Genomic DNA, 26,622 nt, shown 5'->3' with positions numbered 1-26,622 from the left:
GCCAGGACCCCAAGGTCTTCTACACAGCCAGGGCCAGCAGGACAAACTGCTGTTGTTGTGGTGAGACAGAGCGGTTCGTGCCAGGCTCCAGGAGCTGAATTTAACAAGGCCGAGCTTCTCGCAAAAGTTGCTGTATTTGGAACAGGAGGAATACGTGTTTTGGGGTGGGATTCATGACACCCAGCAAACTGTGAGTCTTCTCTGGCCCCAGCACCACACGTTTTATCCAAATGCTTATTAATACGTGAGCAACCCCTGGAGCAGGAACCAGAACCCACAGTTATGCTCCCTCCACTGCCAGCCCTCCTTGGGAAGTCTCACCGTTGGCCTTTGGGCCAGGGTTTCATCTTCTCAGCTTCCTCTTCCTCGCTGGCCCCTGGCAGTTGTAGCTGCACCTCCTGGGAAGCCACGAGCCGGGTGCTCGGAGCAGGCCATGGTGCAGGAGGTGTCAGCCTTTTCCCCTGCGAGCTGTGATCCGAACATCTCTGAAATTGTCCGTATGTCCCTTGAGAAGCCCAGGGAAACCCATTCCGTCAGCTCTGGCCGCTTCAGGCAGGCGACACTGCTAACGTAAGCCTCCGGGTGCTTTGGTTTGGATGAGTTCTCAGTTGGCGCTTGACGTGTGCAAGCACCAAGTAACCCGAAGGGATGAAAGCTCCTGAGCCAGTTTGGATCCTGCCACGCTGGCACTGGTGCCCGAGGCTGCGGTCGTGTAGTCCGTGCTTTTGCTGTGCTAAGGAAAGGGCTTGCTCCGTCCCGTTGGTGGCCCTTTTGCTGGAGATGGCTTCCTTCTTCCCTCTCGCTCCCCTCCCAACACATCCATTTGCTGGAGTGCTCCCCGAGCTGCTTCCACGACCTGGGTTCGGCAGCACCGCCAGCAGCAACCAGGACGCCTGGTCTAAGAAGGCAGCGAGGAGCCAGGGAAAGCAAACTGCCTCCAGCGGCATCCGTCTGGGAAATCCACGTCCACCCGACGCCGCGGCCCCCGACCGGCATCGAGCTTGTCCAAGGGCTGAGCTGCCTGCGAAGCAGAGCCTGAGCCCGGCAGATCGCACGCGGTATTTTAAGGTCGGTGAGGTGGTAGCCGAGTGAAACGGGCAGCGACTTGTCCTGCTCGCAGGCTGGAGCCCCGCAGCCTGCTGTGCATCCGGGTCTAAATGTTGTTAAATAAAAGATAGCTGTCCTGGAGCTGGAGCGCTCCGAATCAGTCCAGAACGGTGCTGCTTCATAATGTGACTTGTCTTTAGGGTGGAAGGTGAAAGAAACAGGTACATTTTTCTAATTCCTGGGTTTCCAAGGCTTAAACAAAGTCACTATTGTTGGAGAGGCATGAGGAGCGTCTAGTTAATCTTCATTGCTGGGACATAAGAGAATTTCATGGGGTTAATCTTGCTTTCAGCAGTGGTGGAGCCAGAAAGTTCCTGTTTTTTCTTTTTTTTTCTCAGGTTGGTTTTGGTTTTTTTAATATCTCAGCTGATAGCTATAAAGGTTTTCATCATTTTAATGATCAGATTTAAACTGGAGTTTGAGAACTGTCGACTCGCATCCTAGTCTCACAAATTTGAACATTAAGTTTTTAAAAATAAACACTAATACCGTCATCCTGGTTTTTGGTTTTTGGTTTGGTTTTTTTTTTTTTTAATACCTGCCATAGTTGCTCAGCTTTCATTTTGTAAGGATTTCATTTTCTGGTGTGACCTCGTAAGACTCCGATAACATCACCTGGGTTTTTGTGCTGTCTCATGGTTTGCTGCTGTCCCTCCCATCTGGATGATTTCGCTGCGCAGTGACGCTTGCACCATCGGGATCAGTATTTCCATTTTCAAAATGGGTCTGGCGTGTCGGATGTTGGGAAATAGTATTGAACCTTTTATTTGTTGCTGTAAAGTCAATATTTTCCTGGATTTTCCTGCTTATTTCACAGACTTAGCTCTCTTATAAACTGAATGTACGAATATGTAGGAGATCTTAAGTTATACTTTAGAAATGAGATTTTCTTTCTATCTTGATGCAGTGGTAAGTGTCCCAGATTCTGCGGTGCTCTGAGCTGAAGCCAGCTTAGTGTTGGCCTTCAGAGCGATCATGGTTATCGGAGCTTCCACCTTCCCTGGGCATGGCTGCAGCATTTTTTTTTAAACTTTCTGATTTTCTATTATTTTTGAAAAAAAATTATGTTCAGCAGTACGTTAATCAGAAATAATGAGTATTTAAAATAACTTTACCAGTTCTTTAGAAGTTCTCAGACGGGGGCCTGCCTACCGATGGCGATAGGTGGGAAACTTGTGCCGTGTTGTTTCTAGCCTGTTATCTGCTGAGGAGCTGGAAGATGTGATGGTTAGCAACAGGACAGGTAGCGAAGGGATTCCTCAAATTAGTTTGACGGGGAGGAGGGGATGCCTGCAAGTACTTCAATGTATACTGTCCAGTGTCTTTAAGTTCCACGTGCAGCATGGAGGATGGAAAGGCAGAAGCCAGACGATCAGGATTGTCGGTCGGAGGAAACGATAGCTTTTCAGTAGCTGGTTTTTGGACGGATCGCTGTTCTCAACGCTGCTGCTCACAGCTGCTGTGCGGGTGAAACTGCCCGACCGTTCCTGATGGATTCACTTGGAAGGTGGTGAAGAGGAAAACCTGACTGTTCAGAGAGAGGCAGCAAGAACAGGCACGCTAAAGGATTACTTTGGACGTTCAGTCCGTCATCGCAGATAGCAAATAACGTGGTCTGGGGGAAGGAGCAGAAGGTCCAGAGCAAAATTTTGGTGTGAAACCTCTGAAAGTGCAGGACTGTGGCAGGAGCTGGAGGGGCTGGGAGGGTTCGGGGCGGTTCTGGGGCCGGAGGCTCGCGATGCTTCTGAAGGGACGGCTGCAGAGGGGTCTTAGCCTGGGGACCGCTTTCACGTTTTCATGGCTCTGCTTGTAACTGTATGTGAAAAGACCTACAGCCTTCATGTGACAAGTGGTGTCCATACTGGGACCAGTGCTGTTTAACATCTTCATCAACGACATAGTGGGATTGAGTGCACCCTCAGCAAGTTTGCAGATGACACCGAGCTGAGGGGTGCGGCTGACACGCCAGAAAGACGAGATGTCACCCAAAGGGACCTGGGCAAACCGGAGAGGTGGGGCTGTGTGACCCTTATGAGGTTCAACAAGGCCAAGGGCAAGGTCCTGCCCCCGGGACGGGGCAACCCCCGCTATCAGCACAGCCTGGGGATGGAGGGATGGAGAGCAGCCCTGCAGAGAAGGACTTGGGGTGCTGGGGGTGAAAAGCTGGACACGAGCCGGCAATGTGCGCTGGCAGCCCAGAAAGCCGACCCCATCCTGGGCTGCATCCCCACAGCGTGGGCAGCGGGGCGAGGGAGGGGATTCTGCCCCTCTGCCCCGCTCTGGGCAGACCCCCCCTGCAGCCCTGCGCCCAGCTCTGGGCCTCAGCACAGGACACGGAGCTGCTGGAGCGGGGCCAGGGGAGGCCACAGAAATGCCCCGAGGGCCGGAGCCCCTCTGCTGCGGGGCCAGGCTGGGGGGGCTGGGGGTGCTCAGCCTGGAGAGGAGGGGGCTGCGGGGAGGCCTGAGTGCGGCCTGGCAGCGCTGAGAGGGGCTGCAGGAAGGGGGGGGGCGAGCTTTAGCAAGGCCTGTGGTGACAGGACAAGGGGTGATGGATTTAAACTACAGCAGAATAGATTCAGACTGGATATAAGGAAGGAATTTTTTACACTGAGGGTGGTGAGGCACTGGAAGGGGTTGCCCAGCGAGGCGGTGGAGGCCCCATCCCTGGGAACATCCCAGGCCAGGCTGGACGGGGCTCGGAGCACCCTGGGCTGGTTAAAGCTGTCCCTGGCACTGCAGGGGCTGGGCTGGGTGGGCTCTGAAGGGCCCTTCCCACCCAAACCATTCCGTGATTCATCCTCAGTCTGGTTCTGTAACTTTTGGCCCCTTAACCTCAGCCGTTCAGTGCCACCAAGAACTAATTAACAACAAAGTTTGAGCAGTTTATTGCATTACAGAACTACTGTTACTGCTGTAAACAAGAGTGAAAAGATGTTTGCTAAACACAGGTGCCCCAACCTGAATTCTGACAAGGGCATTGAGGGTTTGGTTAAATGTCCCGCTACGGAGCATGTGTAGGCAGCAGGGAGAGAAGCGAGTAGCGTGCGGTGGCTTATAAGCACCGCCTGGACTAGGAAGGCGACTTTTCTACACGACGCCTAAACTCAGCCACTTTCCCTAATCAACTGGCTTTTCTTCCCCAGCATCAGTTTCAGAAAATCCTTTTGGGGCACCTCCTTTTTCGTCCGCCAGAAGAATAAATGGTGTCTCAAGCCTGCGAGGCTTTGCGGGAGGAGAATGGGAAGAGCAGAAGGGTGCCAGTGCAGATGTGGAGACCTGGAGTATGCAGTGGGTGGCCAGAGCCCGTCTAGACGAGGAGTGAGCATGGTGCTGGCCAACGCGGTGAAAATGTCTAGTGTTACATGAGTCATTTTGACTTCACGTTGTCCCCCTCTTAGGGAGAGCTGAGGCTTTTGACAAAACAACCTGATCTGTGCTAAAATGTTTGATGCTGTCTGAACTAGACTTGGAACACGTCAAGATGAAAGGATACCAAAATTACGCAAGATAAGCTGTATTTCGTTTACTGTCATAACTTTTGCGCTACCTTGCGAAGAGATCTGCCTGCGTTGTTTCTTCCCTTTCAACAAACCCTGATAACTGCTGGGAAACGGTCCAACTCCTGCGCTGTCCCGTTGGGTCACATCATCAACACCGAGTGTCGTTCCAGCAGGCAGAGCGAGCAGGTGTCCAACAGGCCAATTTCAGCTCGGGGGGGGGACGACGGGGACTTCTCCCAGTCCAGGGAGCGGAGATCCTTGTGTTTGCATCCCCTAACAGTGCGGGAGAAGTGGGATTTCCAACAGGAGGCCCCTCGTCCCCTTCCTGCAACATAAGCAGTCACCCCAAGAAAGATGCTTCACCTCATTTGTAGAAGCTATTTGATTTTAAGAGGAGCGTTAATGACTAACTAGTCTGACCTTGATGGTTTGAAGTGCTTTGGAAACGATTCTAAAGGGGAGAATAACTAAAAGCCATAGAAGTAAAGGGAAATGGGATCAAATACAACACAGATTTACCAAAAAATGGATTGTACCTCCTCACCTCTCCTCTGGACATGAAATCCTTTTCTGGATGAAGGAATTGGGGCAGACCTCATGTCTCTGGACTTCTGCAAAGCATTTGATGTTCTGCCACATGGGTGAAAGTGGAGAAGATGAGGATTAATACCAGAATTGTGGGGGAGGGACTGGCTAAAGCAGAGACAACAGTTAGTTTTTGGAGGGTCGCTCCAGTCTGGAGGACAGTCATGGCAGAACTGCTCGAAGATGAAATCTTGGAACAGTCTGTTTGAATGTGGTTTTTCTAATGACTTTGGCACAGAAGGTGTGTTGAGAAAACTTGCACAGAACACTGCTGGGCTTTGTTAACACAGGAAAGATTTGGGATGCCCTGCAGAAGAAACCAGATGACCCTGAGAACTGGAATAATAGAAATGAGCAGAATTTGGTTAACGCCTGTGCAGGGTTGATTTAGTCCTAACTGTGCGAATAATCCTGTCACTTACAGACAATTTAATTTGTGTTGGTTTTCCTGTAAGCCTCTTACATACCTTAGACTTCTGCCCTTCCAGCTGACTCCCAAGTCTTCTACCACTTTGCAGCAGCAGCCGCTCTAAGCAGCAGTAGCCATGTATTAGGCACATGTGCCTGCTGGTTGGCATTGGACTGACACCAGGACAGGAGAAGAGCTGGTTAAGCGAAAGGTGGTTGGTGTAAGTGCAAGAAAATGTGCGTAAGCCAGTCACAAACAGTCTGGAAATGGGAGTATTTCTGATAATTGCAGAGAGAAATGCTTAAGTGGTACAGTGTTAAAAATGCAAATTTTAGGATGAAGCTCAAACAATGTTGTAAAGAAAATCACCAGTGTGGTGCTTCTGATGGTATTAGATCTGAAGGCTGAGAGCATCGAGGTCTTGAGGACTTGAGGTCCCTCTTCCGCTCCCCTTCCTTGGCAGGAACAGGTACTGCGTTGAGACTTGGGTGGAACTCCTTGAAGCTGATGGACGTAATAGCCATCCTTCTATGAAAACAGAGGAGAAATCTGTTACGCTTGTTAGCAGCATGGATAGACTCCTGTGGAATTGCTAAACCTGGGAGGATTCAGAGGGCTGGGCAGGAGCGGAGTTAGGTGGGGAGGCAGGTCGGGGGGATCAGGACGTGGATAAAGGGAGCAGAGTTTTGGATGCGGCGACGTACAGCGAATGACTGTCGTGCTGTGGAGCACACACCAGCACACTTCATTATTTTAGGGGGCAAAAAAGCAAGAATTCTTGAGTGGAGCAACTCCAGCAAAATGAAGAGGCTTGGAATGGGACTCAAAGAGGTTTTCTTTATTGTGGGTTGCCATCTTTAAGGGAGATGGCTAGTGTGCGCTTCCTTCCTTCGTTGCCATCTTTCCATTGCACTTTTTGCTATTAGAATCAACTCAGAGTACTCGTAAGTATTGGATAAGGAGTAAAGGACCTTAATGAAAAGAAATACTCAAACGCAGGTGAATCCTCTGAAGGAGTAAAACTCATCCACGGACCAAAAAACCCAAACTGTCAACTTTTAATAAACCCTTACCTGGTTTTGTTATTGGCAGGCAGAGTCTTTTAAAGCCTGAAGGGGGTGGGCGGGGGAGGTTAGTAGTCTTAACTCTTTAGGATTAACGCTGTGCTGAATTTGCCCGGTAACTTTAAGACGCGCCTGTCTGAAAATCAAGTCTGATGGATATTTGGTCTGCTACTCTTCAGTCAGTTCAGAAGCCCTTGGCCTCATCTTTTCCGTGGAGGTTCGTGCTGGGAGCTTGGAGACTGCCTGCAGATGCTCGTGGTGTTCGGCTGCAGCACTCAGCTGGCAAGGCTGGAGCTTGCAGAGCCCTCGTGGTTTTCTGTTCGTCTTGTTGCTCAGCATGGTAACGGGCGAGGGGGCTCTTCTGACCTGGTGCGGCAGAACCGAGTTTAATCGTGAAGCAGCAGCCCCTGCTTGCGAAGGTGCTTTCATTGAGTCGCTCTTGCGAGCTGGGGGGGACTTTGGAGTTCTGGAGGCACCATCCCTCCGCCGTCGGGTGGGTGGTCTGGCCTGGCCCTGCCGCTTTGCTTTTGAGCTGAGAAGTTTGATCGCTTCACGGCCGTGCAATGACTTGTCAGGCTCTTGTCGGGCTCGGCTCGCCGCCGGTGCTCCTGCCAGCGCTGCGCGCTGGTGGTATGTGGGATGATATTAGCAGGAGGATGGATCAGGAGCAGGACTTTGTCATGGAAAAAAATCCAGGTTGTAAAATGCATTTGGAGTTCTTGTGTCACTTTGCCAGAATGAAAATCCCTTCTTTTGCTGTTTTGCAGATGCTTAGGTTGACAGTATAATTCCTGCTGAGTGTGCCAGAAAGGTAATAGAAACCATACTTGATAAAACGGCACCACAGACCTGAAAGCTAAGTGGCTGAAATATGATCCCGACTACTAGTCAAGATAGTTATAATAGTCAAAATAACTAGTTATTCTTGGCACGCACCGTTCTGCTGGTGATAACTCGTTTTCCAAAATCCGACAGCAGAAGTACCTCAGGGTTTAGAGGGGCAGAATGCTTCCTCCTGTCTCCTACCCATTCCTACTTTTTGAATCAACATGTAGAAAATGTTCATCAGTCACGGTGAAAAATTAGAACTTGTTAGTCAGGGTTGCTCTTGCTCTGCCAGCAGCAGCACGTGTTGCTTTCAGCTGCTCTGGACCTCGTCTGCGTGGGCACGGCGAGCTGCCCGAGCCTGGCAGGACACAGAATTGTCTCCATTTCTTTGCAGATGTTGATGTTTAAAGTCAGACTAGCCTGGTTGTTTTAATTTTCTCGGAAGATCGTTGGCGGTTGCTGTAGATACGAAAACAAATTAATTGGGACAAGTTGGGGAATTAATAGACTTGCAGTTGTGCAAACTGAGGTTTAATCTTTGTCGCCTGCTTAACCTCCTGGGTTGTTTTTTTAAGTCTCTGTGGAGCTGTGCTCTGCTGGTTCTTTCACATTAGTAGCTTGATCACAGCGTAAAGAGTTACCGGCTGCCTGCCCGTTCTTTATAACTGACAGACGCGTGTTTTCTTCTGGGACGAGTGCAAGGAAACGTGATTTAGCCCCCGTTGGCTAAGAGTGCTCCTGCGGGCGGTTACCCTGGCCCAGCTGAGACGCGGCGACGTGCTAAACGCTAACTGCATCAGGAGCCGAAGGATGTAGTTGAGGTCCCTCTGAACTGCATTCATGGGAGCTTGCATTGGTCAGATGGGAACAGCTTCAACCAAAGCTCAGAACCTGCATTCTTACCTACAGCTAAGGGACTCCAGGAGAGGGGACCTTACCGATCTCACCCACAGCAACGTAGAATTTATATTTGTGAAATGAAAGGACAGGTGGGCTTCTCTCTTCAGTGTAACCGTTGTTGATAATGTTTTTATTTTGTTTTGTTTTTTGACAGAGTGGAAACAGCTTCCATGTGTTTGACCAAGGCCAGTTTGCCAAGGAGGTGCTTCCAAAGTACTTCAAACATAACAACATGGCCAGCTTTGTACGGCAGCTCAATATGTGTAAGTATCTTCTGGGCAGCTCAGAGTGCAAAGGGTAAAGTTCATCCTGAAATAAGGTTCCCCTCTTCTGCCCAGGTTTAAGGTAGGGGACATTTCATTGAGTTGGGAGCATTTGCTAGCTTTGCAATCACTCGGTTTTGGGGGACCAAGTGCTAGTTTTGTGCTTGGCCTCTGCTGAAGGGAATAACAACTTCTAAAACTGAAAACTTCTGCTAGGTATAAAGAACTTCAGACTCTCAGGCTTCTTTTATCTTGATATTTTCTGATTATTAGCTCAGGAGTTCTGACTGCTTTCCTTGTGTTTGCCCATCATTAATGTTTGCAACAGCACTCTTTGCCATCCTGTGTCACAAAGGAGGACCTCTTCTGGAATGCTTCCAGGGAGACAGGACCACCGCATAGAATCACAGAATCGTTGAGGTTGGAAAAGACCTTGAAGATCACCCAGTCCAACCATTAACCAAACACTGCCAAGTCCACCACTAAACCAGTTCAGGGGAGAGTCATAATTCCATGGTTCCTGGCTTGGTGGCTGGATTAGTTTTTAATGAAAGTAAAACCAGGAATCACTAAGGTTGGAAAGAACCTCTAAGATCATCAGCCCAAGCATCTCCCCAACACCCCCATGCCCACTAAACCATGGCCCCCAGTGCCACCTCTGCCCGTTTTTGAACCCCTCCAGGGCTGGGGACTCCCCCACCTCTCTGGGCAGCCTGTTCCAATGCTTGACCACCCTTTCCGTGAAGAAATTTCTCCCAATATCCAACCTAAACCTCCCCTGGCGCAGCTTGAGCCCATCTCCTCTCGTCCCATCGCTGTTCCTTGGGAGCAGAGCCCGACCCCCCTCCCTGCCCCCTCCTGCCAGGAGCTGCAGAGCGATCAGGTCTCCCCTCAGCCTCCTCTTCTCCAGGCTGAACACCCCCAGCTCCCTCAGCCGCTGCTCCCAGCCCTGTGCTCCAGACCCTGCCCCAGCTCCGCTGCCCTTCCCTGGACACGCTCCAGCCCCTCCGTGTCCTTCTTGGAGTGAGGGGCCCAAGATGTGGCAGCTTGTTCATTTTCTACTCACTTTCGTGACGGGATGTTGCTGCCAGCATTGTGCAAAGCAGGCATTGCCTGAACTTGCTCTTTTAAACGGCAATTATTAAAAAAAAAAAATCCATAGAATCATTGCAAAAGGAGGCTGGAGGGAGCTCACAATCATTTAGTCTGATTCTCTGCTTCAAGGCAGGATCAACTACCTCTGTGTTGTTCCTGATGACTTTGCATCTAACCTATTTTTTCCAAGCCTCCAGTAATCAAGATTCCTTAAGTTCATCAAGGAAATGCTCTTACTGTAAGGATAGTGAAGCAGTGGAGTTGATTGCTGAATGTCTAGCCCAAACCTCCAAACCTTCCCAGCTACGGTTTAAGTCCTCCACTTCTTTCCTATCTGCTATGGATATAAAGAGATTTATTCCTTTTGCCTTTGCATCAGCCTTTGTGTCTTTGAAAACTTGATACCTCTCCTCAGTCCTCTGTTTTTTCTTTTTTTCTTTTTTTTTTTTTTTTTAGAGTAAAGTCTGTTTTTTTAATTCTTGTAGGTTGTTTTCCAGCCTTTAATCATTTGCATTCCTTTCTGAACTGACTTTGTTCCATCTCTTTGTTCAAGTGCAGTGGCCAACGTTGGGCGTATCACAGGATAGAACAAAAAGAGTATTTCGTGTGTCTTGAAGGCGATACTTTTGTGTATATCCCATTATGGCATCGGCCTTTTTCTCAGCAGCTTGCCATTGACTTCTGTGTTCAGCTCGTGATCCACTACAGCGTTCAGATCACCTCTGTTCAGCTACTGTCTACCCAGTGGTTTTCCCTCCCGTATTTTTCTGGTTTTATTCCTGCCTCAGAGTTGTACCTTGTATTTGTCAGGAGTGACTTTCATTCCTCTTGTCAAAATCAGTTTGACTTGCAGTCGTGTCTTTCAACATACCCGCAGCCCTTCCCAGCTCTGTTTCCTCAGCCAGTTCAGCAAACGTGCTCTGTTCAGTCCTTCGTGCCATTAGTGAAGATGCTGAACAGGACTGGGCCCACACTCACACACAGCACTACAATATTTTTTGCTAACTGCTCCCTAAATAAGGCTTTTTCTGTTGGGTTTACGCCCATATTTTTACCAGTTTCATCCTGCAGATTTTCCTGCTTTGAGGATGTCATGCTTTGGTTGAGATGTCTGCTGCTTTTCTGTTGATAAAGCTTGCTACCCTGTCATGGAAGAAAATTAAATTGGTTTAACCTGACCTTTTCTTGTCTTCTGGATTTTGGTTTTTTGGGGTTTTTTTTTTTTTGCTTTGGGTTTTTTTTTTTTTACTTATGCACACGTGTACGTGAAAGGTGGCACCTGCTTGCATAGCTCTCTGAGCAGGGTCAAGAGTCCCCGGAGGGTTAGGGAATACTCCGTTTCCCATCACAGTTGAGGAGGGGTACGCCCAAAATATCAAATCCTGCCAGGAGAACAAGAGTGTCCTTGGGCTACTTACATGTCACTAGACACGGGACAGCCGGGCGCCTCCCGAATATCGCTTCTCGGTGCTTTTCACCTCGCTTGCTGTTTCTGTTGCTGGAGGACAGGAGACGCGGCTCTTTTTCCCGGCAGGTAGGAAGGCTCAGCTCCTGCCTGCGGGCAGGCGTGGGAGGTCACCCTGCAGAAGGACAGGCTCCTCCGGCGGCTTTGCTTCCCCGCTCGAGCAGCGGCCTTTCCCCGGCGCTTCTCTCGCCTGTCCCGTCACCACATCTGACTTGCATTTGGAGGGAGGAGGGTGATATTTCCCTCCAAAGCACACGTCTGCAGGTGCCTTTAGTACTTGCGTGTCCTGGAACGCTTTGGAATAGGATCAACCTGAGCATTAGCTTGTAAAATAAGGTCCAGGCTGCCTCTCCAGCTGACGCTGTTGTAACTGGGGAATAAGACGAAGAAAGCAAGCTGTCTGGTCTGTTCCCTCTCACTGTATGGAATGTTAAAAGGGCAGGGGAGGGCAGGGGGAATTACATTATTCCGGGTGTCAGCTCCCCTTTTCAATAGCAGGGACAGAAGAGCTGGAACAGAATTAGGTGATCGGGCAAAAGCACATCTGAGCGATAAGGTGTTCTGTTAAAAAGGAGGGGAAAAGAAGTAATAAATCTCCAAGACCAAGCTAAGAGAGGGCTGAAACTTCTTTCTAACAACACCTTTCCCAAGTGGTTCAATATTTTGGGGCGGGGGGGAAGTGTTCTGATCAGAAATGGAACCGAGTTTGGGTTTTGTTGTGGTTTTTTTTTAAAGACCTCAAGAGTTGGGTTCTCCAAACAAAATTCCTGCCCTCGACCAGGCTTTTGGATCTTTGTTACACGTTCTGTTACGCTACCATGATAGCATGATGCAGTATTGACATGACAGAAAGCTAGGCTGCACGTCTTGCACTAGAAAATGAGTAAATGTAACTTCCATGTTCAGGTGTTTTAGAACTTCTTTTCTATGCTTAATCTGTTTTTTAACATTGATCCTGTTCTTCCCAATCTGTGTTACAGAGGCATTTGTTTACTTGAACTATAAAAGGGATTTCTTAGCTTGCGATTGGTGGCAGTTTGAGGATTCCAGTTTATTTTAGAGTTGAGTGACACGGCAGACGTATGTCCAAAGTTGAAAGTCAACTCAAGAATTTGTCCCTACACCGCTTGTCCTGTTTGCTTGAAGAACGGAGATTCCTAAAGGACAACGTAGTAAAGAAAAAGATACCCAAAATGGAACGTGCATTTTCTACACTTAGTTTATTGGGACTTGCATGTTTATAGTACAGCTGCGCAGTTATTGTTGGGTTTTTCTCAAATTGCTTCGTGTTTAGCACAATTGCATTACCTGTTCGCAGGGAGCTTTGAAGTTTGTTGTCCTGCCTGGGGGAACAGTCCTGCGACGGGAAGGGTGCCTCTGAGCTAGCTTTCAGGCTGTGGATCCCTATGCAAAACATCTCCAGAACCGGTGTTTCATGGCATGTGCAGAGCCTTGGTCCCCTTTCTGGGCACACGCGCAGGCGAAAATGTGATCTGCTGCGAGCTCCGATGGAAATTTTGCCTAGGGACACCTCTACTGTTCCAGTTGCTGTACGAGCAAACTGAATCCGAGTTGGTGTTTCAGGTTGGGTCCCTTCAGTACGCGAACGGAGAACTGTCCGAAGCTTTTGCTGTTCTGACCAAGTATCTCCGCCCGTGCTACCGGTTCCCTGCCCTCTACTAATCAAACAATATTCTTTTTCTCCATGCTGCCCCCGCTTCCCGTTTTTCCGAACTTACACTGCTTAATCCTCCTCTTACCCTTCGGATGTGCAAGGAAATCGAGAACTGCCTGCCTGTGTAAACGCTCCGAGATTGATGGGTGCGTTTGTAGCTGCTCTTTCCTGCCAGCGAGCAGGAACGTTCTGGGATTATCCCAGAGACGTTGCTTCACGGCAGTCTGCTCGGCTTCCTCCCCGCGCACACAGGTCTGCATTTACGTTTTGGCTGCGGGTTCTCGTGATAGGCAGCAACATAAAGGATGCCTTTCATACACCTCTCACGTGGAGGTTATATCAGGGATTAACTTTAATGCTCCAGATGTGGGCTGCAGAGAGCATTCCAATGTTATTAGAAAGGATGACATTTTCATTACCTTTCAACACCGGCTCTTTGAATAGCTGTGGGGCACATTCTGTGCTTCGTGACCGGGGCCTTTAGTTTTTAAGGATCACTTGAATAACCGAAAACTGGCTAATATCACTACAATAACGTGTAATTTCTCTAAATCACTTTCTGCTGCAAGTGCAGGAAGCTTTTTTTTTTTTTTAGCCACAGCTGCGTTCTGAGCAACTTAAATAACACTCTTGATTTATCCTAGTGGTTTACAGAAATGCTGAGATCCAAAAATACTTTGATGCGCCACACTCGGTTCTTGAGTGCCTTTTAGGTGTTTTAAGTACATCTGAAGACTTCGGTGCATAACTTCTGCCTGAACTGTTGAGGAAGCACTTTCCAGCACGCCATGCCCTTCCCTGCCCCACGCAGCAGAGGAATTGCACCGTCACCCTCGCCGGGAGGTTGCGTGGCCGCAGGAATAACAGAAGCGGTGCTTCTTGCAGTGGTTCTGGGGAATTGTTTGGAGTCAGGATGGTTTTAATCATCGTGTATTAGAATGAGAAAAACTATATGGGCTGATATTTCTTAAGGTGGAGTAGCCTGTTAAAAAAAAAAAAGAATTTGGGGCTTTAGTAGAAAGGTGAGTGGATTGGTAACTTGAATGTCTGCTTCGGGACAGCTAACCCTGTTTGCAGAGATCGTCAGCCCTGTCCTCGTAGTGTTGTACAGCTCATTTAGGAAGAAGTTTTCTGGACAGGCTCTGAAGCCTTTGGCAAGTCATTTATTTACCTTCTGTGCCTTGGGGTCTCCTTTACTATAAGAAAATCGCTCCTTATTTTCAGGTTAAGGATCAGGCTGCCGACTGTGCAGATTCATTATAGGCGTGCCAGCTACGGTAGCCTGCGTCGTAGGCTTGTAGGGTAAGGTAGCATGTGCTGCAGCGAGAAGGCGCTGAAATGGGCAACAGAGGGGCTTGGGAGTTCAATTAAATGCGGTAATAACTCGTCTCCCATTGCGTGCTGCTGGACACTTGCATGGTTTTGTCTCCAAAGTGTTCCTATTTTCATTAGTAGGTGAAGTGATAGGCAGCGGTGCTTTATCTGCATCATGTATTGCTCTCAGAAACCATTTTATTCCCTGAATAAATAAAACATAAGCCCTCCGGGATTGCCTGGAGTGTACACAAAATGTTTGAGTCTCTTTTTGGTGGTGTCCTTGAAAAAAAGTTTTGTTGAAATATATGTCTTTCCCTGTCTTGCTCTGCATTGAAAAGGCAAGGCGAGGTGCTGTTCACTCATGTAACAGGAGAGTTCCCTGTGAATGAGGGGCTTTTGTCAGGAGATGGTGAGGGTAATGCGAGGGTCTTGGTTTAGTTCCAGTAATTTCAGCCTTTCTTCTTGCTGACCCATGCTATCAGCCCAACACCAGCACAAGCTGGTCTTGCAAGAGCAGCAAAAGGTGTTTTTCAACTGGCTGGGGGATGTGGAAGTGGCTCCTGCTCGTCTCGGCCGTCTGAGGACGAGATCGGTTAGCAAGGAATACCGCAGCGGTAGAGCGCTGGGTGTGTAAGCGAACAAGGGTAACTTGTGCTAGTTTCTGCTTTCTCGAGTTCACATTTCGCCTGTTAAGCTTTTCTCCGATTATCTACCCTTTGATTTTCAGATGGCTTTCGAAAGGTTGTCCACATTGAGCAGGGAGGATTGGTGAAGCCAGAGAAAGATGATACCGAATTCCAGCATCCGTACTTCATCCGAGGCCAGGAACATCTCCTGGAGAACATCAAGAGGAAAGTAACCAGTGTAAGTTTATACAACAGATCTTGCTCTAGATAAACTGTTTAAAAACAGAGGATTACTCTGAAAAGCGTCAGCGTGCTCTAAGGGTTGACGGGCGTTGGCGTCACTGGTTATTCTTTTATGCCAGCAGCTCTTCTTGCTGTCTCTACCCTCTCACCAGGTACAAGCTGCGGTGCCATCCTGCAATTTGGCTGGCTTCAGGTTCTTGGTACCGGTCCCTTTCGTTCATAGGTCTTTTCCCCAATGTTTTCAGCGTTAGGTTCTTTATGGCACTGCTTGAGACTTCCCCTCTCTCCCACGCCACCAGCAGAAAACAGCCAGCACTCTGGCCTTGCGAACCAAATTCTTTCTGAGTTCGGTAAAAAGGGTCACTATATTTTTCCTGGTTTTCTGAACAAGTAGCATCTGTTTGAGTTTAGCTTGACGGAGGGAAGTTTGCTGTGTCCTCTGGAGAGACTGAAGAGCAATTGTACCTTTCAGTAGGAGGGAGAGTGATCACTAGTTGAGCTGCGGTCTTTCCTTAAAATGCTTCAAAGAATGAAAAATGCCTACGTACGTACAGTGTGTACACACGCAGACACGTGAAGATATGTTAGATGTCGTAGTGGAAGGAGGAAAAGGAAGGGTAAGCTACCTGAATTATTTTAAATGTGTTAACCTCCAGTGTATCCCAAATACAAACTTACGCATTTTCCCTTTAAACTCACAGATGTGCTTTACAACTGCCTCCGTTTCTTGAAATACAGAATTGCAGTACATGTACTGAGGACGTGGTATAGCAACAGTTGGTATCAGGAGTTCCAAAAATGCTTATGAACTTTCCAAGCTAATTTATTAGTCCTGAAGTGTGGGCTGGAGAAACATGTTTTTGTCATTCTTTTCCAAATATTAATCAAAGCAATGTGTAGCGAGAGTAGCTCGCTCTTCTGTCTATCCCAGGGTGCTCTCAAATAACCGTAAGTGCCATTTTCACTGAGGCATTTAGTTCCTCTAGACATTTTCACAGTGGGCAAACGCGTTAGAAGGATGTAAAGAGATCTTAAAGATATATGACCTGCTGGCAAGTGAAGTGGAGAGAAGCTGCTATTGAATAGGTGAGATGTGTTAACCCCTATAACGGTTGGCAGATTCATAGACTTCTCACGTGGTACAGCTCTCGTGAAACATGCCTAGGTGTCGTTTCTCGTGAGTATTTTATCAGAAAAATAAAATCGTCTGCTCAGAATCTTCTCCTCAGCTGCTTTAACACTTGTAGTGGAAATGATGAGGATGTCGAGTGACCGGCTGCTGCTCAGGGATCTCTGGAAGAGGCTTACCTTCCGCCTGCGGGCCTCTGCTGCAGTGAGCTCATCTGCCCTTTTTCTCCTGATTTTCTTCCTCAAACCAGCTAATGACTTTCTTAATTGCTAAGACCAATATTCAGTTCACTGCACGCAGCAGCGGCTTTTGAAAGTGTGCAAGGAGAATGCTTGTTTCCTGTCCTCAGTGCAAATGTGCTCCCTGGTCTTTGTGACCGCGAATTTTAGTTTTAGGATTGTCGTAGATAAGAATGTCTTGATCTGTTGGCTAGCTGAAGGTTTGCGTAGGCAAACGGCTCCTGTGCAGGCCTTCGGTTTTACCTGAGCACTGTATTTCTATCCAAAAAGATTTTTTTTTTTAGGCTGCGACAGAATTGGATGTTTTCAAATAGCAGTATGCTCGCAGAAAACTTGCTTTGTAGGTGGCTGGGTTTAGTCCCTTGACACAACGCACTCAGGTGGGAATGCAGCGGTTGGGCTAGAGAGGGGAGGTGAATTGTTTGCGGTATCAACTTTGAAGCTTAAATAACCATTTTGTTGGAAGGAACATCACTGACATCTTCCTTTCTGTCTCCAGGTATCCAGTATAAAGAATGAGGATATAAAGGTTCGGCAAGACAATGTAACCAAGTTACTGACTGACATCCAGGTGATGAAAGGAAAGCAGGAGAGCATGGACTCCAAGCTGATAGCCATGAAGCAGTATGTATGTGGGGAGGGGATGGCAGAAAATGCAGGAGAGTTTGCTCCGTGGTCTCTTTCCCGAACACGTTATTTTTAAGACCTCGTCTGAGAGAAGGCTGGCTGCTGCCGCTTGCTTGCTCGCTGTTCCAGCTTCCAGTTGTCTCGGGAGTATAGCCTGGGTTTCAAGAGGCTTTCTGCTTAGGGCAAGAAGCGGGTGGTGGAGGGACCTTCTGAACACGATTAAAACCTGTTAGAGACCTGGTGTCACAGCAACCAGACCTGTGACCCCAAACACAGCGTAAAGCTGCTTTGGAGTACAGTTCTGCTTTGAGGTGTCAGTTGGAAAGGCTGTGAAGACTTCAGGAACTTCCTTCCCTGCCACGGGGGTTACAATCTGAAATTTCAGTCAATGCACGGTGCTGGGTTTTTCCCTTGTGATTTTTTTTTTTTTCTCCCCCGCTCCTGCAAAGCACAACTACTCTGTCTTGTCTTACGCTGCACCGGGGTATTCAGGTCATTTGGGATAATGTCTGCTGTCCTTCTGTTCTTATACTGGATTCTTCCTCCAGGCTCTTGACTTCTTACTTGCACCCTGTTAAATTCTCGCTGGATACCTCTCACCTGGTATTGCTGTTCGGTTAGGAGGCAACACGGGTGATCTTGAGTCCCGCTAAGAAATACTGCCTTGCCTTTAGAGGTGATCAGGGCACTGTTGCTCACCCTTATGTGACTTTTTCCCATGGTGGTCATACAGAAGAATTTAGTTAATGTCCCCTAATCAGAACCTTTAAGTGGTGCACCAGGAACTGGCTGCCCGCCCGGATAGCGGGATCTCCGTGTGATCTGTCAGTTGGAAGACTTGGACTGAGGCTCAAAGTTGCCTTTAAGTTTAGATACCTGTTGAGGCCAATGAACGTGGCGGGGTGGGTGTCTGATTCCCTTAGGTACCTTTATAAATCTTGATTTAAAGCTCTTTTTTTTTTTCCTTCCTTGTTTACCTCTCCACAAAGTGGAGTGAATCATACGTCGGTGAAGTTTATTTTATGCCTAGCTTCTTCATCTCTGCCATTGTTTCTAAGGAATTTGGTTCCGGGTCTTGCAGAAAATGGAGCAAGCAGCCCTCCATTCTTGCTGGGTGAAGCAGGAAGGCAGGGTGGGGGATTTCAAAGGGACAGTTTCACAGTGGAAAAAATATTTCCTCCGCACTGCATTCCAAAGCCTCCCTTTTCTTGGATTTCATTACTATATCTTGTGCTTGCAGATCACTTCTCTAGCACCTCTGGTGTTCATGGGAGGGGAGAGAACCTGCTTCGTCTCCAAGGTCATTCTAGATGATTTTCTTCATCTTCTATTTGCTCCAGGTATGAGCGCCCAGCCTCACATCTAGGCTGTGCTTCTCCTCAGGCTCTTTGCGAGGGGAGAAAGAAAAGCAGATTGTCCTTCTAACCTGTTGGCAAATGGCAGCAGGTAAAAGATTTGTGCACCAGTATCGATACTGCAGTCTCGTGGGTCTATAGACAGCAGAGGTGGCTCTTTCTGTTTTCCCTTTCAAGTCAGCTAAGTGACTTGCCTAGCATGGCTTTGAATGAAAACCTCACACGCAGCCAACCTTGAATGACCAAAAAGCTACCAGAACAAAGCGCACTCAACGTGCTTGTAGCCAGCTGCACTCCCTTCCTAAAAACCAAACCAAAATGAAATCTGCATTAGTCCTCCAGCAGTTGTACAAGTTATGTCGGATGACCTGTCAGTAACGAACCCACTCTTAACTCCACAACAGGATGAACTTGGGCATCCCTGGGTTGGAAGCCCCGTTTTCCACTTTCCTGGAAAAGCAATCAGCTGCCTAAAACAATTAGTTTGCCACTCACGGTGATGCCTCGTGTCTTTTGGCAGCTCTGGTCCCAGCCGTTATCGCAACAAGTTCGTGTGGGAGGCTTCTGCTTTTGTACGTTTTGTTTTCTGTCCGTTGTAGGAAGAATAAGCGACATCAAGAGCCATCTTTAAACCCAGCTGCCAGTCTTGCGGTCCCGGTACATGGTGCTCATCTAAATTTCTGCGGCTTCTGCAGCACTGTGGCATATTTTGAGATTAAGTGTCTAGGCTTGTACCCCCTGTATTAAGGTTGAGAGTGTTTACAAATGCGTTATAGGTCTCTAGGCTGCATTCTGGCTGCTCCATTGGCTCTCGCTAAAGCAAACATTAGCATTATTAATTATAAAAGGTCTGTAAACCACTAGGTGGAGTGCCTACAGCAGTACTTTGAGCTCTAACAGCGGAGAACTGACAACCTCTCTCAAAGCGGAGGAGCTTCCCCCCTCCATTCAGGAAGGCAGTTATTGACCAATTAATAAAATATGTGTTTGGCACTTGTTTGAAAGCTAATCAGGTAAATAAGCTCCTGTAAGACAATCAAAATTAAACGACTTGTGTGAACTATGAGTGTTGTGCAACGGCCTATTAGCAGGTCTTCATCTTGAGACTGATGCCTGGAAGAAGCGCGGTACGAGTTGAGCTCCCCAAAAGGGTGGGTGCCCTTCGCCGGGCCGGCTGCTGCGCACGCGCTCCCGCTCCGTACCGCGCCTTGGCTCTGGTGCTCTGCCGCAGGAGCCAGCACAACAGAAAACATCCAACAGAAGGAAGTGGGGACTAGCGAGCGGGTCGGCTTCGGTAGAAGGTCTGGGAGCGCAGGAGCGGGGCGGTGGGACCACCGCTCCTCAGCCCTGACAGGCTGCCGCACCGAGCTGCATGCGGGGACTTAACCCCACGCAGGTGCTGGATCCAGCTGCAAGCTCTCCATAGCTTGGAATTGCGTAATAACCTCTTCTTGGTTGCATATACTCCGTTCTTCCTGGCTACTTCTCTGTCCTTCACAGCCGCTAGTAACTGGGGTTTTTGGTCTTCTGCAGGTTCTCCATATCTCTCAATAAACACAACTTTTGGGTCTGCATTTCATCTTTAATTTTTCCCATCTCCATTATTAGTACCGGATGCCTGTACTTGAATTGCTGTTCCTTTTCTGGAGGGCAGAGTTTGCAAGCCATTTTTCATGTCTTCATTTTCTCAGGAACTTGGGGTTAAAAATTCTCTTCTTGCTTCTTGAATAATAATGAATTCACTTAAGGTTAGTCTTTTTAGTTCTGGATCTGTGGCGTGCTTCAAAGCATCAGCTGGTTCTTATCATATCATTCTCACTTGGGTTTTTGACAAGTTTTTTAAATGTTCTTCAGGGCCTGCTGGTTTACATCGTGTTGCATCTCTACAGCAGGGTTACTCCAGGTTCTTCTTCCCCTTCACCCCACCAGTATCAACAGTCAACCTCCTCTGGCATCTGCTCAGCTACAATCATTTTGTAGGTGAAATCACAGACTCCTAGAACTGTTCAGGTTGGAAAAGACCCTTAAGATCATCCAGTCCAACCGTTAACCCAACACTACCAAGTCCACCACTAGACCAGTTCAGGGGAGAGTCATAATTAATTTCATGTCTCCTGGCTTGGTGGCTGGATTAGTTTTTAATGAAAGTAAAACCAGGAATCATTAAGGTTGGAAAGGATCTCTAAGATCATCAGCCCAACCATCACCCCAACACCCCCATGCCCACTAAACCATGTCCCCCAGTGCCACCTCTGCCCGTTTTTGAACCCCTCCAGGGCTGGGGACTCCCCCACCTCTCTGGGCAGCCTGTTCCAGGGCTTGACCACTCTTTCCATGAAGAAATTTCTCCCAATATCCAACCTAAACCTCCCCTGGCGCAGCTTGAGGCTATTTCCTGATGGTGTGGATTAAAACCTTCAGCTTCTGCCTGTTGTGCTGCTGCTCCTTGGTGAATCACTACAGCTGGCCGCAGCCAGAATCCTGTTGGATTCCTGTCTTAACCGCACCGCAAAGTGCGTAGAGGTCTCTGTTGCGAATTCTGTGGGAATAATGGCTTTGACTCCTCCAGCGTGAAGGCTTGAAACACCTCAATGGCTCAATACAGGAATCGCTTCTATCCGCATGAGATGGAAGAGACTTCAGTGGTGATGCAGAACTTCCAGACAGACCTGCTGCTTCATCGGCTGTTAATGCAGACAAATGACTGCTGGCTATTGCTGTGCAGCTACTGGTGTGCAGGGGAACTGGAAAAACAAAAAAAATATTCACACTGCAACAGGCTCGGACTCGGTGAGGAGGAGCCCAGCTGTCAAAGAAACTCCGGTGCGTGTTGGTCTTTGAGGGAGAAGTTTAACAACGGTGACCTCCTGAAGTTTTTCTACACAGAAATGTGCATTGTGGTTTAAACTTCCTTGCATTGGTCTTACACACCCTAACTTCTAGAAACACCCCCAAGCACTCAAACGCCAGAGTTGGGTTAGCCGGAGTTATTTGTGCAAAGTGGGCTTCAGCTGCATGTCTGAGGTTTTTTTCAACCGTGAGTTAGAAGCAGGTTAATATTGCTGTAAAAACGGGATAATTTTGTTTGGCTAAGTGCAAGATTACTATGAATGAAGAGCGGTAGCTCTGAAAACGAGCTTGCAATGGGACCAAAAGATCCTGCATTCATTTTGTTTTGATGCTAATGGTTATACGTACGAGATCTCAGTTAACTGCGGCTTGGTAAAAGACACGGGTCTGACCACAACTAGAGCAGTGTGTCTAGGTCTCGTATCAGCAGTGTAAGAATGTTCAATTATTGAGCAAACTTCAGGAACAGGAACACGAATGCTGAAGGGATAGAAAACTTGCTGAGTGACGAGTGAGCGGAGGAGCTCACCCTTCTTTACTGAAAAAGGGAGGTGAACGAATGCTGATGTGCCACCTCCGGAGGTAACTCCAGCCTGAGGAACGGCAGGAAAACTGTATTTTTCATGCAGTAACAGAGGTGAAAATGGGTAAAATTAGACTAGCAAATTAGACTGTGCTTTTATGTGAAAAGAAGTATTTGAATAATACATGGAAGACTGTGGTGGTTTTCTTCACCGCTGAAAATGTGAACTCAAGAGTCTCCATTTCAGCCACAGCTGCTGGACTCGCGCAGGAATGAACGCGCGTGAGTGCTGTGGCTTGTGCTTTGCAGACCAGATGATCGCACTGTTCTGGGGGGTTTGGCTTGAAAACCTGATGCCACCAAGTATCCTCTGGAAAGATTTCCATGTCTGGTGTCCTGCTAGCGCTCTTCTCCTTCGCCATCGCCAATAGGCCTGTCCCCGTCTTGCAGATTTTTGAGGAACCCGATTCCAAGCCTTTTTTTCCCCTTGAACAGGGTATGTTAGTAGGCCCTAACACGAGCTGACTGTAAATGTGGCTTTGTTCTCCATGTTGAACTTGGATCCGAGTGGACTCGCTCCGCTGTAGAGGAGACCGGGGCTTCAGCCACGGCGTGAGAGTCGCCGCTGTGGAATTCTGCTGGCTTCAGAGCGGAGACGCCGGTGGGAGCAGGGGGTCATTCCTGTCGTACAGGTGGGCAGGCAGCAGCTGAAGGAGGGTCGTAGGCGAGCTGTTCTTCATCTGCTCGACCGTACTCCTCCAGCAAAGCCCTGACGTCCGACCAGGGCCGAGCGCGGGATTCGGTCTGCCTCGTGCGTCTCGGTGAGGTGGCTCTGCACCGTTACGGTGGGAAATTACAACTGGTTTGTGTTACCTGAAGCAGTGACAGTTGTCTCCAAAGGGGTGAGGGTGCCAGAAGCATAAAGCTATTTCTTCGTGCCTGAAACGCTCCATTCCTAATTATTTTTTTCTGTCTAAAGGTGTATTTTGAATTGGGGGGAGGGGGCTCACTTTAGCTAAACACACCAGGTGTACTTTATATTAAGCTGCTTTGTTGGCATAAAAAAAAAGTTTATGGTCACGGCTTGTCTTCTGTCAAAGTAAGATCTTTGGAGCGTATTGAAAATGCATATGGGTAGAAGCTCGTAGAGGGAAAGCTGTTCTGGGGGTTTTTACTGGTTTGCGTTGGATATCATCTCTGGCACATCCAATAGAAGGCTCGTAGTAAATGTCTTTTTATTGCACAGCTGTGAACAGACCTTCTCAAAATCTTCTCGTATTGACTCAGCTCAAAAAGTCTGCCTGAAAGACTTAAGGAATACGATCAAACACATCTCCGCTGTCATGTAATAACGCGCGTCTGGATAATTTGCCGTCAGTCTCTAGCATTGGCAGCAAATGATGGAAAGTAGATAAACTGAACTTGGGATATGAAAATATTTGTTCTTCCTTGTCAGCAGCTCCTTCAGCAGAACTGGACAGTGCTCCCGAGGGGCCGAGGTTTTGTGAGCGAGGACATCGCTTCCCTGGCGCGCAGGGGAATCTCACCTGTTTAGGTTTGGTTAATCTGCGCTTCCCTGCTCTTAGTCTGACATATTTGGGGGGGTTTTTTGTTAGTTTTAGGGTGGGGGGGGTTGCTTCTGGAAAACAGAAGTCCCTTGTCTTCTTACAGGTATTTTATGGGCCTCTGGAGATTATTTTAAAAAAAAAAAAAAGGCAAGCAAGCTACAGGTGAAACAAGTGTCTGCAATGGCTGCGAGCTTTGGGAAGATTTTGATGCTCTTCGTGGCCTCCTTCCTTTCTGGCTTTTGGACTTCAGGGTCGCGTTGCATCACGATTCCTTTGTCCTGGTTACCTCATGGAGAAAGATGTGCAAGAGCAGCGACTCTTCTCGTTCTGGGGAACGTAAAGCCTGAGGCTCCCTTGCCTCTTGCTAAAGAAGCGAGGAATCGCCTCTCGTTCTGGCAGCGGTGCTGCGGCAGAGCTTCCATCCGCTCCGGCTAGCTAAAGGGGGATCTGGAGCCGCGGTTGCAAGTGCGTCACTGCGCTTGGTTGTGCGCCTCTGTTCTTCTCAGCTGCTTTTTTCAGATAGTTAACCATCTGAACATTACTTCTTTTGCTGATTCCTCCCCACCCCGTTATCATGAAGTGAAATTTATTGGAGCATATGAAGACAGCCCCTTCAGGCAGCTCTGTGTAGATTAAATAAGTCGCAGCGAGGCCTTGAATTTTGCTTTTGGATTGGTCCTCTACTTCAGACGCTCATTGTAACACATCCCTTTCATTTTGCTATTCTCTAAGTCGTGGGATCTCATGCAAGTCCGGTGTAGAAGTGATTCTTTGAAACTGCTCCTTAACATCTTCTCGAACTTCTTTGTGCTGGCATTTGGGAAGTGCCTTGGGAAGTGGTGCTGTTTGCCCTGCAGCACCATCAGCAGTTTCTTACTGGTGCTGAGGCTTTGCTAGCACCGTTATTAACGGGTTGCCTGCGGTAAGTCATCTCGATGTTAAAGGGCGCAGCGTAACTTAAATGCTTAATTTAAATCATAGAATCCTGGAGTCATAGTATCGTTTAGGTTGGAAAAGCCCTTCGAGATCATCCAGTCCAACCATTAACCTACACTACCAAGTCAACTCTAAGCCAGTCAAGGGTAGACCAGACTGAACCATGTCCCCCAGTGCCACCTCTGCCCGTTTTTGAACCCCTCCAGGGCTGGGGACTCCCCCACCTCTCTGGGCAGCCTGTTCCAATTCTTGACCACCCTTTCCGTGAAGAAATTTCTCCCAATATCCAACCTAAACCTCCCCTGGCGCAGCTTGAGCCCATCTCCTCTCGTCCTGTTTACCAACAGCCAGTATGCTTTCTCTCACATGAGAGGTTTTGCGTTAGAAGCGTTACTCTTAGTATCTTTTCTATTTCTGATTGCTTTTGTGTTTTAGTATTTTAAAATTGGGAAGTCATCAGAAACCACCACGGGGGGAAGGATAGGACCCCAGCTCCAGCGGTGGGGGAAGGCATCCGCCTGAAGCCCGTCCCTCCGGCTGGGAAGCTGTTGCCTTCCAGAGGTGTCTTCATGCAAAGAGTGGATATTAATTACGCTAAATCTTGAGCAGGCTACTGACCTAGAATTTCTGCAGTTTCTTTTGGCTTCCATTCTGCTTTCTTAGCTTCTGAAGCAGTGACTCATCTCAGCCAAATGTTTGCTTCTGGGCTTTTTAACTTGGAACTGTTTAGATTTTAAGCTGACAATTGCAATTAAAGCCGGCTTTCGTGGTGCCGCGCTAGCTGTCAGGTACTAAGCAGCGTTTAACTGAATATAATGTTCTTCCCCAGCTCCAGGTCTGTCGGTGTCTTTCTGTAATTCCTCATCTCTTGTGACCTGCCTGCGGCTCTGTAAGGAGAAGGTTTTAGCTTAACCTGAGGTGCGGTAGCACGCTTGTCTTTGCGGACTGTAAACGACTCGGGAAGACAGCGCTTGGAATTCTTTTAATCTGTATGCGTCTGCTGCAGGCACAGAATGGTAGATAACAGATTTCGGTGCAGCTGTGGCCTTGCCCTGGAAAAGCGTTGCGCTAATTAACTAACGTTGCAAGGATAACAAAAGGAGCCTGGACGCTGGCTGCGGAAGGAGGGTGGAGAAACCAAAGCAGCGCTCTGAACGGAGCCATGGTCTCTTGATTTGGAAAGATTTGTCCTGACGAGGTCGTTTGTAGGGAGGAAGGAGAGCTCTGCCTGCTAGCGCCCGCCTCTCCCGGCAGTGTCCCTGCCTGCAGCAGCTTTCCCAAGCGCCACTGCCCTTGTGCGAAGCACGGGGCAGGAAGGCGAGACGGGGAGGCTGTCACTTCCCAGTGATTCATCGGCTCTGCCCGGGTCCGGTGGGAGCCCGAGTGTATCCGTAAGTTTAATTTTAAACAGATTGTTGAAAGCAGCAAGCTAGCCGTGGTGTCTGCACCTGTTTTTATCGGTTTTCTCCACGTCTCCTTCAGGGATTTTGTTCGCTTTGGCGCAGCACGTGAAGCTCTGCCGTGGGACGCTGAGAGCACTTCCTCCTGACCAGGCTCTGTTTACAAGGCCCCGCCGCTTTTACAAGGCCCCAGTTGCTAACAGAATTTAAAAGTTAAAATTTCTCTTGACAAAAATAAATCTAAACAGACACAAGAACTTGGCCTTTTGCAGTATAATTCCTCTTCACCAGAATTAGTTTACCGTATGCAAACCCCCAGTAAATCATACCAAATAATTTTGACCCGTGTAGCTTGCTTTATGGTTTCAGGGTTCCAAAAGCAACATATATATTATCGTTTGACACTGACCTAAGGGGATAGAGTTTGCGTTAGAACATTTGTTGAAAAGATTGAATCCATCAGTGTTAAGTGAGAGAAAAGCTGAGCTAGGACATAACGAAGCCAACTAGGTGATATCCAAGTTTAGTCACCGTACTCAGAAAAGCCTCATTAACAGAAGCCCTCCCACCTTCGGGGAGTAAGGTGCTCTGGTTAAAAGCCGCTTAAAATCGTCTGGGAGATGAGTAACTGCATGGCTTTTAGTCCTAGACTTAGAATTAGGCAGAATTTTGCAGCCCTGCTTCTCTCTTCACCTTTCCTCAATAGCTCGGAGAGAGCAAGTGTTTTGTTCTGCATATCTGTTCTGCATGTCTATCCTGGCGTGGAAAAAATGAGGCCCAGTCTATATAGCAAAGACATAAAATTTGTAAGATGATCTCCTGTGAAATGGCTGGCCAGGTTATTTTCTGTGGTTTACACCATGCTTTATGAGTCCGTCATATCTTGTGTCCTGTTTCTGCAGCCTGGCCAAGCGGTGC

At 48.2% G+C, this 26,622-nt stretch overlaps 1 protein-coding gene across 5 annotated transcripts in view; it reads left to right on the top strand.

The window, feature by feature from the left end:
• The window catches only part of HSF1 (heat shock transcription factor 1), a 75,756-nt gene that overhangs the window by 12,382 nt on the left and 36,752 nt on the right, over nucleotides 1-26,622 (top strand). For 3 of the 5 annotated variants that reach the window (XM_075705592.1, XM_075705590.1, XM_075705594.1), the window contains exons 2-4: nucleotides 8,548-8,656; nucleotides 14,936-15,072; nucleotides 16,945-17,069. In XM_075705592.1, coding sequence (XP_075561707.1) covers nucleotides 8,548-8,656; nucleotides 14,936-15,072; nucleotides 16,945-17,069 — 371 coding nt within the window. Of the gene's footprint in view, nucleotides 1-4,250; nucleotides 4,435-8,547; nucleotides 8,657-14,935; nucleotides 15,073-16,944; nucleotides 17,070-26,622 lie in introns of all 5 variants that reach the window. The other 2 variants (XM_075705593.1, XM_075705591.1) reach the window with 1 other exon arrangement.

This window comes from Pelecanus crispus, chromosome 2, assembly GCF_030463565.1.
Source record: "Pelecanus crispus isolate bPelCri1 chromosome 2, bPelCri1.pri, whole genome shotgun sequence".
NCBI classification, from domain to species: domain Eukaryota; kingdom Metazoa; phylum Chordata; class Aves; order Pelecaniformes; family Pelecanidae; genus Pelecanus; species Pelecanus crispus.
The sequence above is the reverse complement of the archived record's forward strand: the minus strand, read 5'-3'. Positions and strand labels throughout refer to the sequence as shown.